The 16,017-nt window shown below is 44.9% G+C and overlaps 1 protein-coding gene across 1 annotated transcript; it reads right to left on the bottom strand.

Annotated features, from left to right (window-relative positions):
• Nucleotides 1–5,319: 5,319 nt before the first annotated feature.
• mfsd8l1 (major facilitator superfamily domain containing 8-like 1) lies at nucleotides 5,320–15,635 on the bottom strand. Its single transcript, XM_030372273.1, has 12 exons — nucleotides 14,842–15,635; nucleotides 13,184–13,369; nucleotides 12,875–12,937; nucleotides 12,212–12,331; nucleotides 11,362–11,441; nucleotides 10,167–10,545; nucleotides 9,461–9,534; nucleotides 9,041–9,254; nucleotides 8,303–8,425; nucleotides 7,862–7,992; nucleotides 7,363–7,468; nucleotides 5,320–6,594 (listed from the first exon to the last, which is right to left on the bottom strand). Exons 1-11 carry the CDS (start codon nucleotides 14,915–14,917, stop codon nucleotides 7,385–7,387), a joined length of 1,530 nt encoding a protein of 509 aa, XP_030228133.1. The 5' UTR covers nucleotides 14,918–15,635; the 3' UTR covers nucleotides 5,320–6,594; nucleotides 7,363–7,384.
• Nucleotides 15,636–16,017: the final 382 nt, after the last annotated feature.

Genomic DNA, 16,017 nt, shown 5'->3' with positions numbered 1-16,017 from the left:
CCCCCCCCCCCCCCCCCCCCCCCCCCCCCCCCCCCCCCACACTGCCTTCACCTCCTCCTAATTGGATTTAATGAGTGATTTAACAACGCAGCCCGGCCCGATCACACCACACTGCCACTGTCCTCTGCGCTTAGTCCTGGGTCAGTGGCGGTTAATTCGGCCTTGTCCCCCCGGTCCCCAGAACCCCCTTCTCTCTCACCTCACACACACACACACACACACACACACACACACACACACACACACCACACACACACCACACACACACACACACACACACACACACACACACACACACACACACACACACACACACAGAAACACAGGCACACGCACACACAGACAAACATACACATCCACACACACACACACAGGCACACACACACACACACACACAGAAACACAGGCACACGCACACACAGACAAACATACACATGCACACACACACACAAGCACACACACACACACACACACAAAGGCCCACACACCCACACACAGTGTTTCTCCGTCTCTCTCTTTCATTCTGTCTCCTTCTCTTCCCTTCCACCCCGTCTCCCCGCGCTGAGCTGTGAAAGACCTCAGCTCCAGCAGGGACTCCTGTGGTGGTCACCAGAGATGGTCAGCGGGCCAAGAGAACACTGGCCCGCCTCGAATCAGCAGCGCAACACTCAAAGAGCGTCCGTCTCAACATCAGCCAGCGCTGGGGTCTAACATCGCCCCTTTGGAGAGGCTGAAAGTTAAAACGTACAGATCAATGAGACCAACTGTGCATTCATTGGTTATGCTGGTTTTTAATCGCTGTTGCTAAATAGTGTCAGAGGTTAGATAAGACTGATTATCTTCATTTAGTTATGAAATGGAATTACATAAAATGTGACAAATCAGAGGGTGATTTATCCCATTTGGGTGCTTTAGATGTTTTGTTGTTGACTTTTTAATGGCCAAGTTATTTATAATTATAGATATTTGAGTTATATTTATGTGATGTGGTGGTTACAACATTTTCTACAAACCTCTGAGAAACTCTGAGAATGTTTCCCCGGAGTGCTCCGACTGAAAGCTGAATCGTGTTTCACAGTTGAACTGTCATTTGCGCAGTCATAAACACGTTTAACGTAACACAAGATGTATCCCTCCCCAAGGTACGGTACAATCTTCAAAAAACAAAATGGCGTCAAACCGTCTCTAACCATCTCCGTACTCCACTGCTCTCCCTTGTACCTCTCTCCATGTTCCACTGACTGAGTTCCTCTCTCCCTCTCACCATCTCCCCCTCTTCCCAGCCTCCTATCTCTCTCTCTCCCCGTCTCTCTCTCCCCGTCTCTCTCTCTCTCTCTCTCTCTCTCTCTCTCTCTCTCTCTCTCTCTCTCTCTCTCTCTCTCTCTCTCTCTCTCTCTCTCTCTCTCTCTCTCTCTCTCTCTCTCTCTCTCTCTCTCTCTCTCTCTCTCTCTCTCTCTCTCTCTCTCTCTCTCTCTCTCTCTCTCTCTCTCATCCCACCATCTCTCCCCCTCTACTGATTTCTGCCCAATTCCTCCGCGGTTCAGCGGCGGGGCACTGGGTCACGGCCCGAGCTTGATCTTCACACTGTTCTCCAACCCCCCCCCCCCCCCCCCCCCCCCCCACCGCCACCGCCACCACCCGCACACACACACACACACACACCCACAGCCTCCCCGACCCCAACGCCACGTCAACTTAATCAGGGTTAACAAGCGCCGCGGTGCCCGCCCTGAGCTCAGCTCCCACCGGCTTAGCCCAGCCCAGCCACTACAGATGGGGCTGTAATCCCTAGTCCAGAGAGGGGGGTGGGGGGGGAGGCAGGGGGGAGGGAGGGAGGGGGGAGAGAGGGGGGAGGGAGGGAGTGGATGTGGGGAGGGGTGTTGCAAGGGTGCTCCAGAGCAGCAAGGAGTGGGGCTTGCACAGCACTCCCTCCCTCCCTCCCTCCCTCCCTACATGTGAAAGGCGTCACATGTTCGGGGGGCAGAGAGGAGATGAGATGCACTTGAGTAGTGAAGGTATGTTAAGCACCAGGGTGTTTGTGGGTTAAGCGTTTCTTCGAAAGGTGAGACTATTGCACAGTTAAAAATTGAGGCTTGGACTTGAATAACCCCTCCATGGGGCGCGTGTTTAAGTGAGTGTGTTGGTGTGCTGGTGTACGATTAACACGTCTTAGTAGAGAAAATCTGCTAAAGCAGATCAACAGTATAGGCTGTTGGGTGCTATTGGGTGCTGTGTGTGCCAGGCCAGAGTGTAATGGAGAAGGTGGGAGGCAACGCAATATCAGCAGGCGATGTACGGAAAACGAAACGTCCATTTACGTTCACATTTAGGGAATTAAGCCGGCGCTTTTATCCAAAAGCGACTTATGCACACATTCAGGGCCGTCGGACTGCGGGGACAAAGGGGACAGTTGTGGGGGGGCCCAAGGCAGAGGGGGGGCCCATGACCAAAAAACAACCTGGCGCAGGGGGGCCCATCAGTACCTATATTAAGTACCTATAGTATAGGGGCCCAGGATTTGGTGCTACGGCCCTGCACACATTCACACACCGATAGCGGAGTCACCCGTACACGCGACAGCCAGGCAGTCGGGAACAGTTACAGTTAGGATAACCAATACACTTATTTACTGCTACCATTTCTCAAAGTTACTTCATTTTAATTTATTAAATACATTCACAAGATCAGGGATGCCAACAGGTCGACTGGAGACATGAGGGTTTGACCCCATAAACTTTCTTCTTCAAACATCCTATCCCACTTGAGGTGTTTTATGCAGGACAGCACAGAGCACTCACAAAGAATTTCTGGTGGCACGTTTGGCCAAAGAAAACCATCATTCTACGGTTCCTTGGTCATGCATAGGATCTATGATTCATTCGACCCCAAGTCCATTTACTCTCCCCACACAGAGAGCCAAAGCAAGCATTTCATTATTAAAATGCCCTCTGATTCATGTAAACGTGGCTTGATTCTGACTAGAAGCAATATGTGACTAACAGTAAAAATAAATACAGTAGAGCTACAACTCTGTTCATATTGTTTCAGGTCAACCTTTTCTTTAATGTTTTTGGGTAAAAAACTCCTTCCCCTAACACCCTTTTACCACCGTTTCTCTGACGGCATCTCAGGCTACTACGCTCACTTCCTCTTCTCCGTAGCACTCACGCTTTCAGAGCTCTGAAGGCGTCTAAAGGTGACACATGTATTATTAAAAACCTGCGGTACAAGTGCGACCGTCCATACAGGGTCGCACTTGTACACTCACACACACGCTTTTAACAGGTTTCAGAAAGGCAGACACTTTTTGCCGAATTTACCGACTTACTGAACAATTCCTGACACCAATTCTTTTCTATTTCAGAAGACCTGGAGTGGCCTCAGAAGCTCAAACACTCTGTCACGTCGTTTGCCCCGAATAGCCCTCATGAAAAACTTATCGGGGCACTGTTCACACTGTTATTTTATCCCGGATGTGCTAAAGCTGTCCTTGTGAACAGGGATAGCGTCCTCAGCCACGACTGCTATCAAAGAGAGGTAAAGGAGAAGAGTTGCAGCAGGCGAGAGATTTGGCTAGAGCTAGCAATGGCCCACGGCACTTCCCTTTCCTGAGAGGACCAAAGAGACAAGGCGACACTGCGCCAACACATAGACGTCTAAGTGTATGTGTGTACGTGTGGATGTGTTGAAGTACACCAGTATGTCCTCATCCCCGGCCGACTAATTTCCAGCTCACCGGCCCTCACCCGACCGTACCCACGCGGGTCAAATAGCGGTCAATCCCGAATGTTCCATAGACACAAAAAAAAACAATCGTCGACGTGAAATCCCTCGCAGATGTGGACCTTGCCCGGCGGATGAACCCGGTGCCCTCGCCTTTCCTTCCAATGTCCCCGCCGGCCAAGTTCACATGCCCATCGTTGGGTCACAGCCCCGCCTCGCCGCCTTGTCTCTCTCCGTCTTGATTGGTCGAGGGAGACAGAGGAGAGAATGCACTATGGTGGTGGTGGCGGAGTTTCTGGCGGTGGGGGGGGGGGGGTTTGAGTTTTTCGCGCAGATAAACAGAAACTACTACTTTCGCAAAGACACACCACGTGACAGGGCTGTAAACTTTTGACCCGGTTATGTCGGGTCGCAGTGCGGTCAGGCCGATGCTGCGGGGGCAGTCAGCGGTAAATGCCGCGGTGAGGTGGAAGGGTAGGGAGGTGGGCGGTGAGTGGGCGGAGCCTCGCCATTGGGTAACCAAACAAACCGAAAAAATATCTGTGTCATCGGCATCATGTTCCAATGCTACCAACTTAGCCGCTACCCGAAATCACACGGGTTCACACAGAGTTCGACGCCGTGACCTCGGCACGACCCCTCTCTGCCGTCACCGTGGCCGCCAGTGTATGTGTCATGGCGGACGGTGGGGGCCTTGGCTCCGCCCCCAACGCCTGCTCCACAAACGGTTGTTATCTTTAGGATAGTTACGGGACATCGAGGGGTCACAGTGCCGCCTGCCGGTTCACACCAGGAGTTTAGTGATGATTTCTATTTAAACTTTAGAGGGCTGTCGAAATTGATACACTTTTCACACACTGGTTGTTTGTGTGAAACAAAGAAGCAATGACTACCTTTTTTTATTATTATTTTCGTTAGACCTCATTATTTTCTTTGTGGACAAATATTTTTTAGATAAAGTGTAAAAGTGTAAAAGTGTAAATTGTAAACGTTGGATTGAATTAAACATATTTTGCACTGCAAGTAAATAAACTGTTGCTCGAAAAAACTTTTTATATGTTACATTTAACTACGTATCTTTGACATATTTGTAATTATTTATTCTGTATTCCATGTCCAACCTGAGCCTCACAATTTAGCAAAAATATGTAATTGTGAATATAGAAATATGTATTTTTATTTGAGATTCATCTTCACATTAATTGCTTTAATTTCAGATACATTTAAAAGCCAAAGATTATCTGATATACAAAATGGCAAATCTTTATTTTTTTATCCTTCATTTCTGTATTTTACAGAACTGAAGTGTGCGTAGATATATTGTTTTCCCTTAAAGTACATCTATAGCCACTTGAAATACATAAAATTTCATAATTGAAAATGTAGGTACCTTAATTTAATTAATATAGAAGGATACACATTTTTATATTTTTTTTATTTTCCCAGCAAAATAATTTATTTATAGCCTTAATTAATACCGAGAAACAAATGCTATTTTGTTAAAAGTGTGTTCTAGTTGCAAAAGTGTATATGTATTAATATAAATTACCAAATCTCTATATATTTATTTAGAAATGATGGAGAAAATAGCAGATGTATGACGGTTATTGCTTTAATTTTCTTTTTTTCTATGAATATTCAATACAAACAGGGGAGTAACAGGAGAAAATGTATTGGCAGTTTGAATACAAAATAATTATAAATACCAAATGCAATGTTATGCAATGGCAAGACAGGAATAGTACTTAACTATTCAGAAATAAACCATTTACGAATCTCAAAATAAATAATAAAATAGTAACATAATGAAAACAATGAGAAAATGAAACATGTGCACAGGACATATGGAGGTAGACGTACACATTTTTTGATTAAATGCCTCCGTCTCTTTGGATTACAACCGGTGGAAATGAGTCACTTCCAACCACAAATTTATCGGTGGTCATTTTTTTTCCAATTATTAGAAGAATGCTGCTTTCACCAAAGAAGTCTTGACAACCCAACAGTCTGCGCGTTACGTTGCAGTCTTTTTAAAGAAGAGCAAGGACCCCCCCTAGTGTTCAGGGCAAGAACAGCATTAGTGAGAACCTTCACAGCAACGATCACACAAGTAGTGTTTATTCAAGGTATTGGTCTCACCCACAGACGACAGCTCCTGCATCAGCTAAACTAGGCCATTTATTTGAAATGTTTTTTTTGTCATATTTGTTGAAAATCTGTAAACATTAATCAATAAACCAAATGGTCTGAAAAAAGGACATTGTTTGTGGCTGTCGCAGTAATAAGCACGTCCAATTTGGCTGAATGATTAGTTTCACCAAACGTCCTACCCTAGCTATGAAGCAAATATGATAATATATAATAATAAATAGTAGTTGGAACTTGTCAGTTCGGCCCTTTGATCAAATGGCGATACTGCTCCACCACGACCCATCTAGAGCGAAGCCTCTTCAGTGCGTGTATATTTTAGATTGTCAAACTAGAGAATTCACAACGGTTTACGGAATGGAAAGTCTCGGCACATCGATCTTGTAACATTCATCCCGGTTATATAAGCGACAAGTAAACACGGAGCTGACCTAACAATTGACGGACCGGCATTTTGAATCATGTCATCAGAATAGTTCTTTCACACGCACACAAAAACCTAATGTAGGAGTGGGGGGGAGGGGGAGGGGGGGAGGGGGAGATACCTAATTTGCAGATTGCGTGCGGCGCCTGCTAGGGGCTGTATATTTCCATGGGAAATATAAACACATCACTGGTGTTGCTAAGGACGGGCATCCAGGGGGCTGCGGCCGGCTAGGCTAGCTGGGGGACGTGCGATCGCTCGGGGCTACACCCACAGCTTGGGCCTGGAAGCCTCAGAACCTACGGGAGGGGGGGGGGGGGGGGGGGAGAGACAGAGAGAGAGGAAAAGATGGGGAGATGGAGAGAAAGTATTTGGTTAAAAAGTGGAAGGCTTACCCTGCTTCTTGGGGCATTCCCAGATTTTTTGTGTGTGTGTGTGTGTGTGTGTGTGTGTGTGTGTGTGTGTGTGTGTGTGTGTGTGTGTGTGTGTGTGTGTGTGTGTGTGTGTGTGTGTGTGTGTGTGTGTGTGTGTGTGTGTGTGTGGTTAGGAAGAGCCTCTGAAACGTGGCTCAGGAGCCAACCCTTTGATAAATGAGTGAAACTAAGTGGTACACAAGTAGCTCGTGGTTTGGAGTATTCTAAGCAGTGTTATTAACTTTTACTGTTCAAGATCACATCTTGAACATTTTAATCCGGCTGAAAATTCCATGATAAATGCAATAAAGTGAGTCATAGAATATAACTTAAACAGGAGGATATTAGCAAAACATAAAGCATATTGCAAACCTTCATAAAAAAATAAGTATGTTGATCGTGTAAATTACCAGTAGGTCTACAAAAGTCGCTCTTTTTTGGTAGGCATAGGGCAATAAACCTGAATCATTCCAAAACAAATACAAAATGAAATCTATTCATCTGTAACTTCATCTATTGCTTATGCCTGCTAATAGCCAGTATATAGAGGGGAAAGTAGTGCTGACCAAACAGTTATGCTATATATCATGCCTTCACATGTCAACTTGATAGCGTGTTAGCATGCCCCTTGGCCCAGACTGCAGCCACATGTACCTGGTGGCTCCCAACAGCAGGTTCATTCGTGCTCGTCACTGTTATCTTCAGCATGCTCAGTAGCAGCGGGATGCACCAGCCGGTCATAGGAGAAACCCATCATGATCTGTCGGCATCCAGAGAACACATCACCTGGGTCAAGGCTTGGTCAATTCTGGAGCCATGCTGGGTCAACGCTGGTGAAGAAAGTGTTTATCAAGGGTCACTATGTACATTTTAATTGTTACGGGAAGGGAAGGTTCATATGTGAAGAATAAAAAGGCATAAAGTACAACAGATATTGCAGTTGTAATGGATACAAGAAGTGGCAACAGTAAAATATCAGACAAAATGCTAATATATAATGTAAAATTAAGAGAGTGGGCAGAATTATTCTTAAGACTTATTATTAGACTTCATTACAGCTGAATAGAGGAAAAACAAAGGAAGCGATGAATAGAAACACATGCATGTGGAATAACCCAACCACAACACTGTCTGGGAATCTCTGAATGTGTACCGTCAGCAGCAGCAACAGAGCCATGATGACACCAAGCATGATGTACATGTTTTCAGTGAGACCCCCGGCCCAAAGGGGCCCCAGGATGGTGGCTAGACCCCCCACTGAGCGCCGGACCCCCTGGCTGAAACCTGGCATCCAACCAAAACACATACCTACATTATCACTGCAGTTATGATGGACATATACACACAATGCTAATGGTATCAGCTCAGTTTACAGATGGGGTCAAATCTGTGATGTACTGAAGACAAAACACCTTTAAATCTTTTCATAATTTTAAGATATTCATTTTAAAATTATATTGATATCAAAATGTCCAAGAATATATAAATATATGTTTGCATTGTAACAATCAAAAGCATATCGAAACCACAGATTAATACCAAAATGATACTGAACAATACTTTGTTTTCTCCAGCAGGTTATGCTGTTGCTCACCTTGTGTTTTTTCAGACGTGACTTTGGAGAAGAGAGAAACTTGAGCCACGGCAACGAAGGGCAAGCCCAGGACCTGCAGGAACACGCCGATGATAAACTCCGTCAGCTGATAGGGGAAATCACCTGCAGCACACACACACACACACACACACACACACACACACACAAGACAGAGAGAACCAAACAGAGGGCAAACTAAGAGGAGGTTTGACACTTCACCAACTCAATAACTAAGTAGAAAAGTTGGACACTTCTCTGAAACACATTACCTTTAGCCTGTTAATTCTTATAATTACGTGAACTGGTATGAAAAAACGCTGAATATTGCTTCAACTTCTGCTTCATTTGAATCTTCAGTGCTACACAGGGGAAATCGATTGGCTGCGCACCATAGATGCATTTGACGTAACCCCTCACCCCTATAGAACACAACGTTTTAGTTTTTTCTAGAACCATCACGAGCCTCACGAGTGCTCAGTCACTAGCTCAGTCCTTCCCCTTTATTGCACAACCACTAACCACAAATACTCCAAAATCTAATCTGCCTTATCGTTTTGTGTGTCTAACGAATGCGACACAGCACTTGAAAAGTCCCTGAACTACCACATTCACATCATTACTCATTCAGCCTTGGCTGAATGAGTAATGATGTGAATGCGGTAGATCAATCAAGCAGTAGTTCTTCTAAAAAAGTAAGTAAGGTAACGCTGGAGGTGGAGCCATGTGACGCGGACACACCGATGGGGTTGGCCAGGAAGATGAGGCACCAGACGGAGCTGATGTTGCAGATGGCCAGGCCCACGGCTAGCACCACTCGCTCCTTGGCGCGCCGGCTCAGCCAGTGAACAAACAGGAAGCCGGCGATCACCTCCACGCCACACACGCAGTACATCACGCTGTTCTCCAGCTCGCCGAAGTCGAAGTACTTCTGGGTCAGCGGGGTGACCATGGTCTTTGAGGGGGTAGAGGGAGAAAAACAACTCGGGATTTAAGTGGGTGGTGGGAAGAAATTAATGACAGGTCCGAGAATGATAGAGTGTGTGTGTGTGTGTGTGTGTGTGTGTGTGTGTGTGTGTGTGTGTGTGTGTGTGTGTGTGTGTGTGTGTGTGTGTGTGTGTGTGTGTGTGTGTGTGTGTGTGTGTGTGTGTGTGTGTGTACCTCCAGTGCTGTCTGATTGAATAGAGTGATGAACTGAGCAGCCAGCAGAACGATCACCTCTTCCCTAATAAACTCTATAGGCAGACAGGGAAGTGAAACAGAGAGATGGAGAGAAACAGACAGAGAGAGAGAGAGATACAAAGAGATCGAGAGAAACAGACAGAGAGAGAGAGATACAAAGAGATCGAGAGAAACAGACAGAGAGAGAGAGAGAGAGATACAAAGAGATAGAGAGAAACAGACAGAGAGAGAGAGAGATACAAAGAGATAGAGAGAAACAGACAGAGAGAGAGAGATACAAAGAGAAACAGACAGAGAGAGAGAGATACAAAGAGATCGAGAGAAACAGACAGAGAGAGAGAGATACAAAGAGATAAAGAGAAACAGACAGAGAGAGAGATACAAAGAGATAGAGAGAAACAGAGAGAGAGAGATACAAAGAGAGAAAGAAACGGACAGCGAGAGAGACAGACAGAGACAGAGACAGAGAGAGAGAGCAAACAACAATATAAGTCATGAAATACAAAGTGGACAAGGGCAAAGAGAAGCTGGATAGCACGGGTGATGTTTGTCCATCTTGTATAACGTTACGTGATGCTATGCTGTGTTAGGTTATTTTATGGGTTGGGGTCTCCCCTTGCAGGGGATTGCGTTGTGTTTGTATCCCCCCCCCCCCACCCCCACCCCCACCACCCCCACAACACACCTCTGCTGAGGTTGAACCTCGAGAAGGGTCCGGCCGACTCCTCCGGCTCCGGGGACTCGGAGGGGCGAGCGAGGTCGCCGTTGGTAACGGGGCTCCCGGCCGGGTCGGGGGTGACCACCGCTCCGTACGACCCCTGCAGCTCATTGGACGTCATCAGTGGCTTGCTCTCGTCCGTCTCCTCCTCCTCCTCCTCCTGGGACTCCTCTTCCGGTTGCCCCGGCAACGACGGTCCCCGCCCCCGCCGTGTCTCGCCTTCCACGTCCTCCCGGGCACCGCTCCCCACGCCCTTGGCGGGCCCCCCCTTCTCTTGGGGCGGGAGGTCCCAGTACATGAAGACCACGGCCAGCTGGAGCAGGATCCACATCAGGCACATGAAGAGCTGAGGGGAGGAGGGGAGACAAGCGGTGAGGAGGCTAATTAAAAATATAATTAATAAAGCTGTTATCTTATCTTATTTTAAACTAAACCTGGGACAGTGGCCAAGGCTCGAGTTATTGGTCAAGGAACCACTTTCAAGTTAGGCAAGGCAAGGCAACTTTATTTATATAGCACTTTTCATACACAAGGCAGACTCAAAGTGCTTCACGTATAAACATTGTCATACAATAAAATAAAATAATAGATAAGTAAAAGAAAACATATGCAAAGAAATGAGTAAAATACGAAGTGCATTGTATTTAAGATCAGATCAACAGTCTCTCTGGTACCCGCGTCGGGACTCCAACCCGACCTAAAGGAACTTGGTACTTTCTCTGGGACTCCAACCCGGATTCTAGTAACCCTTATCTTTTCTCTCCGGTATCAGATCATGCATCTTTCTGGTAAAAATAGAAAATTTAATTGAAAGTTAAAAAGGCTTTTTAGTAAGTAAAATTGAAAGTGCAATGTATTTAAGATCAGATCAACAGTCTCTCTGGAAGACACGTCGGGAAGTTACATAACAAATTAGGAAAAACCTGAAGAATGCATTTTTATTAGTTTACATTTTTATACTTTAACACTGCAACAACGCAAATAAAAGACGTTCATAGTAATATTATTCACCATTTTACGGAAAAAATGTTTTAGGATGGAGTTTCTCTTAAGACCCCCGGTTAATCGTTAACTTGGTCCATGTAGAGAACTAACAGCTGTGTTTCACGTGTGATATTATGAATATGGAGTTAGATGCAGTGCTAGCATATTACGTGCTTACCCCAGGTGCAGTGAATTTATTGACCACGAAGGGACCGATTTTGAAGTCACACAACCGCAGGAACAGGTTGAAGGCAGGACCTATAGAACACACGCGCATCTCTTAAAAGGTTACGTTATGGAAGATCCGGTTGGGTTTAATAAACTAGACATGGAATAGATAATAATATTTCCTGCAGACTAATTTCCCTAACCCAATGCAGCCCTTTTGATTTGTTTGATGTTAATGCAAACTGTCTGTCTGTCTGTCTGTCTGTCTGTCTGTCTGTCTGTCTGTCTGTCTGTCTGTCTGTCTGTCTGTCTGTCTGTCTGTCTGTCTGTCTGTCTGTCTGACTGACTGACTGACTGACTGACTGACTGACTGGTTCAGAAGGGACCCTAAAACGTGGCTAAGGAGCCAATCCTTTGATAAATAAGTTAATCCATTTATCAAAGTTAGTGGTTGTGAAATCATGTGTTTTCCGTTACCAATGGAAAGGTACACACGGCTTTGAGCACGTGCATACCCTTCCAGTACATCCCATGAGACAAGGCCCAAACTGAAGACTAGATCAAAGTTTCACGTTATTCCTCAATTCTGACTCAGCCTAGTCGATGGAACCAGGTATTGTATACCTGCCACTTTATCACACATTCAAAAATCATTCAGGCAATGTTAAATTAGCACAAAAAAAAGATATGCTTATATATTTACTAAGAGTTTTGCTTTGATGGGTTTTATGATCTTAAATAATGTATGATCACATAAATCAGATGAGATAGTGTGAGTGAGCCAAAACAAAACTATAACCAAAGAATGATCATAGAAAGCAAGATGGACCAATGAACGATCAAACTGCCAGAAAACGGACCAATGAGAAGGCCCGCTTGCCGACATGCCATGGCGGCGGCGAACACTGAGGCGCGGTCCTCGGGAGCGGTGCTTCTGCTGAGGAAACCAAAGATGGCCGACCCGGCCCCTGTGCCGACCCCTGGAGGACAGAGAACAGAAGACAGTTCAGTCAGATCGCTCCCTCAACCGTCACGTTCAGGTCACTTCAACCAGCCTGGAGGGAAAAGGTTTCTGTTACAATCTTGTTTCAAGATAATACTAAGGATTTAGAAAATAGCCACGAAAAACAGTAAGGAGAATAGAAAGAGAATAGAAACGTGTTCATACGAAAAGTAGCAAGTCGACATAAGAGTTTCGACCTGCATAGCGGAATAAACCAAAACCAAATATTTGAATTGTAATTACAAAGTCAATGTTTGTAGAACTGGGGAGGGGGAACATGAAAATGCGGTTTACTTCTTGGTCTACTCTAAATGTTAACATACAGAATGAACACACCATGTAGTTATAAGTACAGTGTCTGGTATTATGCTTCTTTGTTTTTAACGATTTTCCGCCGCCTGACCTAGGGTTGTATTGTTTTTGCCACTTGACAGTATAACCCCTTTTCCTTTTAGACATACACTATTTGCTCAGCATTGTTATGATGATCTCTTCAAACCCAACCTTAATTTGGACTCACCTGCCACCAGACGGCTTGCCAGCAGCAGCCACTTGGAGAAGCCCATGAAGTACATGAAGTTACCTACAGAGGGTAGAGGGCATAGTGAGACACGATATCAGAGTGAAGCAGGAAGTAGGGGGATAGGATAGATGTCATGAATATATGGCTTGTTAAGCCCTTTGAGACTGTTCCTGTGATTAAGAACTATACAAATAAAATTGAATTGATTGAAATGTAAGGAAAATTTCAAGTGAAAGTGAAAGTTTTTTTATTTTTATTTTTACACGTAACCGTGAATGGACCTGGTAATGATTGACGTGACCCCACCAATAATCTCGAAACAATTGGCGAACAGGATGATCTTCTTCGTGGTCCGCGTCTTGTCGGACAGGTGGCCAAACAAGGGCCCAGAGAGCAGTCCGCTCAGGCTGAAGGCTGATAGGGCCAGACCCAGGAAGTAGGGCGCCGCTTCCAGGGTCTGCAGGTACTTCCATATCGTGGGTAATATCACGGCTTCAATGACAAACCAGAGGAGGAGAGCAGAGGGAAAATGTTAGCTAGCAATTATTGGTTTCAAAAGTGACCAGAGTCTAAATAGTGTGTATTTGTGTGTCAGCAGGTACAACATTGATTGCCGTGGAGCCGTTTGATCCAACATGTGTACTTCATTGTAACATTAAGAGAGGAGAGGCAATTTATTTGTATACTGTACCCCCCTCAAACACAAAAGGCCATTCTTGGGGTTTGAGGATTTGAGCTACATTTTAAAAAGTTTTGCTCTACTTTTGAAAGAAATGTTACCGGGCTTCAGTGGTTTAAATGATACAGTAACAGTAAAGAAACCTGGTTACCACAGTAAGGTTACAATCGGGTTTCTAGTGTACATGTAAGCGCACAGTCTACATGACCTCTTATGGGCCTAGTCTTAGGCAGCCTGAAGTCTCCTTTGAGCTGTTAGCATTCAGGAGCCGAGAAACCTATGTTGGGCTGATTGTTCCCAGATCTAATCACTTGGGATTCATCACCCCATGCATTCCCTGATGGGGTCGTTGTTTATGGCAATGAAATCACAGCCCATGACGGCAGATGAGGCTCACACAATAGACGAACACCTTAAAGAATAGCTCTTGGGAGCTACTGTTAGGACTGAACCATCTTTAAAAAAGGAGCCCTACTTTACCACCATGTGTGAGGTTGAGTAAAGTAAGTAATAAATAAACAACACAATGGAGAAGGATGGTCTTAATGTGTTTAATGCATCCAAGATGTTCACTCTCTGCTCCATCAGAAACATAAGTGTCCCAAGATGATGACAGCCAATCAGGAGGAGCATCCCACGACTTACAGGGCAGTATGGTAACCTGTATTGTGCAACCAGTAACCAACCATACAGACTATGCTTCCAGACCATTCACATCAACACTGATTTATGTTTCATTCAATCATTCAAGAGATTTGCACCATATAAATCATATCATCTGCAGAATATGTAAGCAATTATATTAAATAATATGGTTCAGTTCCACATAAAACCCCTCCTCTTTGCCCCAACACGCCACTCTTACGCAAAGTTTAACTAAAATCGAAAGACGTGTCATCGTTTAACATAAATTATCAGTTACAATAAATAATTAATACACACGTGTTGCTTATATTATATCAGTAGGCCTAAATGATGATGTCAACAAGTGATCTTGTTCGGAACCATGTGGATTTAAACTACTATTTGACCACTCCACTACCTATGGCCTATTTATTAGGCTGGGTGAGAATATCCTGATAACAGCAAAGCATGATTGAAACCACACGTATGTGACGTCAAAAGTCAAACCGAGACGTGCTCTTCGACAGAGAATACCATCTATTTCTTTAATCATAATTTACAGAACTTGGAACTACTCCCTCTGACCCATCATCTTTCTGCTGGCAGCTTATTCTTTTATAAATAAGTGCCAACATCCTCAAATGACAGGTCGTGATCTTACCATACTCAATGCCACTGAAGAGGAAGATGAGTCCAATGGTGAAGTAAGTCAACCTCTTCTTCTTCCGATAGTCCATCGGATGTGTCGCACGGTCGCTTATCGCCTTGAAATTGTTATTCCCACTGACAAGTCGCAGCGCGTAATCTGCACCAACAACAGCGCCTCAGTTCAGCCGACGCTCAGTGTGTCCAATTAAATCCAATCGCGGTGACATTCTGCTTCACCCAGGTTGCCGACAGTATTTTTGGCATTCCAAACTAATGACATGAATAAACTATAACTCGGACCTTGTATCGATATGTTTGGCGTCCAAGTGTGCGACGCGCTGTCCCGCACCGTCCATGACTAAAACAATCCCACCGAACAGGTAACGCTAGAGGGGTGGCGCTTCTTGTGCAAACCAACGCCTTTGTTCGCAGCTATGTCCGCTCGCATTCAGACTAACTACTAGTTGTGTCGCAGCTAAGCCTTGCATTGTTAAACTTTCACGATTTAACGTGAACAAACAGAGCGACACTGGACTCCGCCACCGGCGATTACACGTTATGAGATGCTGCGGTGATCACTTCCGGTTGCTTTCTGCAGCCCTCTCCAAGAGCCTTCCTAAACATTTAGGACAACCCACAGGAATGCTTGTTGTAGTGGCTAAATTCACACTGACCTGGCTGTGTTTTATTCTTAGATAGGAGCGTTGCCAAGCAATATTATAAAAAGATATTGGTACCCAAATCCAGTTCTGATTGCGTGGTCGTCGTCCACGCAGTTCGATGATCTAGGCGAAAATAACTTCTACCTTGTGTCATGTATGGCCCCAGCAGTGTTCCCATCCTGTGACTCCCATTATGGTGTACACTGAGAAGCCTGTGTAACACATTGCTATGTGGGACTCGTTTAACTAGATTTCAATTTGGTGCACAAGCATTTTGGTTAAAACTTGTTTCCAATGAAATACAGAACACTTAGCCCATGGAATCCAAACTATTTGCAAGACCATAGCATATTGTTAAAGATCAGCATCTTATAGACTGGAATTAATCCTTAGACCATATGAAGGATTTTAACAATATAAAGCCTCAGATACAGAAATAAAAATTCCATAAAGTTCGGTCCATTTGTAGATATCACTGGATATAAGAAAAATAAAACCAAATTTGGTGAGCAACAGCTTTAGAAATC

This window comes from Gadus morhua, chromosome 12 (genome assembly GCF_902167405.1).
Source record: "Gadus morhua chromosome 12, gadMor3.0, whole genome shotgun sequence".
Lineage (NCBI taxonomy): Eukaryota > Metazoa > Chordata > Actinopteri > Gadiformes > Gadidae > Gadus > Gadus morhua.
Note: the sequence above shows the minus strand (reverse complement) of the source record. Positions and strands in the feature narration are given on the sequence as shown.

Bases quoted from the DNA above. Each gene is read 5' to 3' on its own strand.
- mfsd8l1 (XM_030372273.1), bottom strand. From the start codon at position 14,917: ATGGACTATCGGAAGAAGAAGAGGTTGACTTACTTCACCATTGGACTC. The intron at 10,546-11,361 runs GTAAGCACGTAA...TCCTCCCCTCAG, and splicing joins ATAAATTCACTGCACCTGGG to CTCTTCATGTGCCTGATGTG. The intron at 7,469-7,861 runs GTACACATTCAG...GGATGCCGACAG, and splicing joins CTCTGTTGCTGCTGCTGACG to ATCATGATGGGTTTCTCCTA.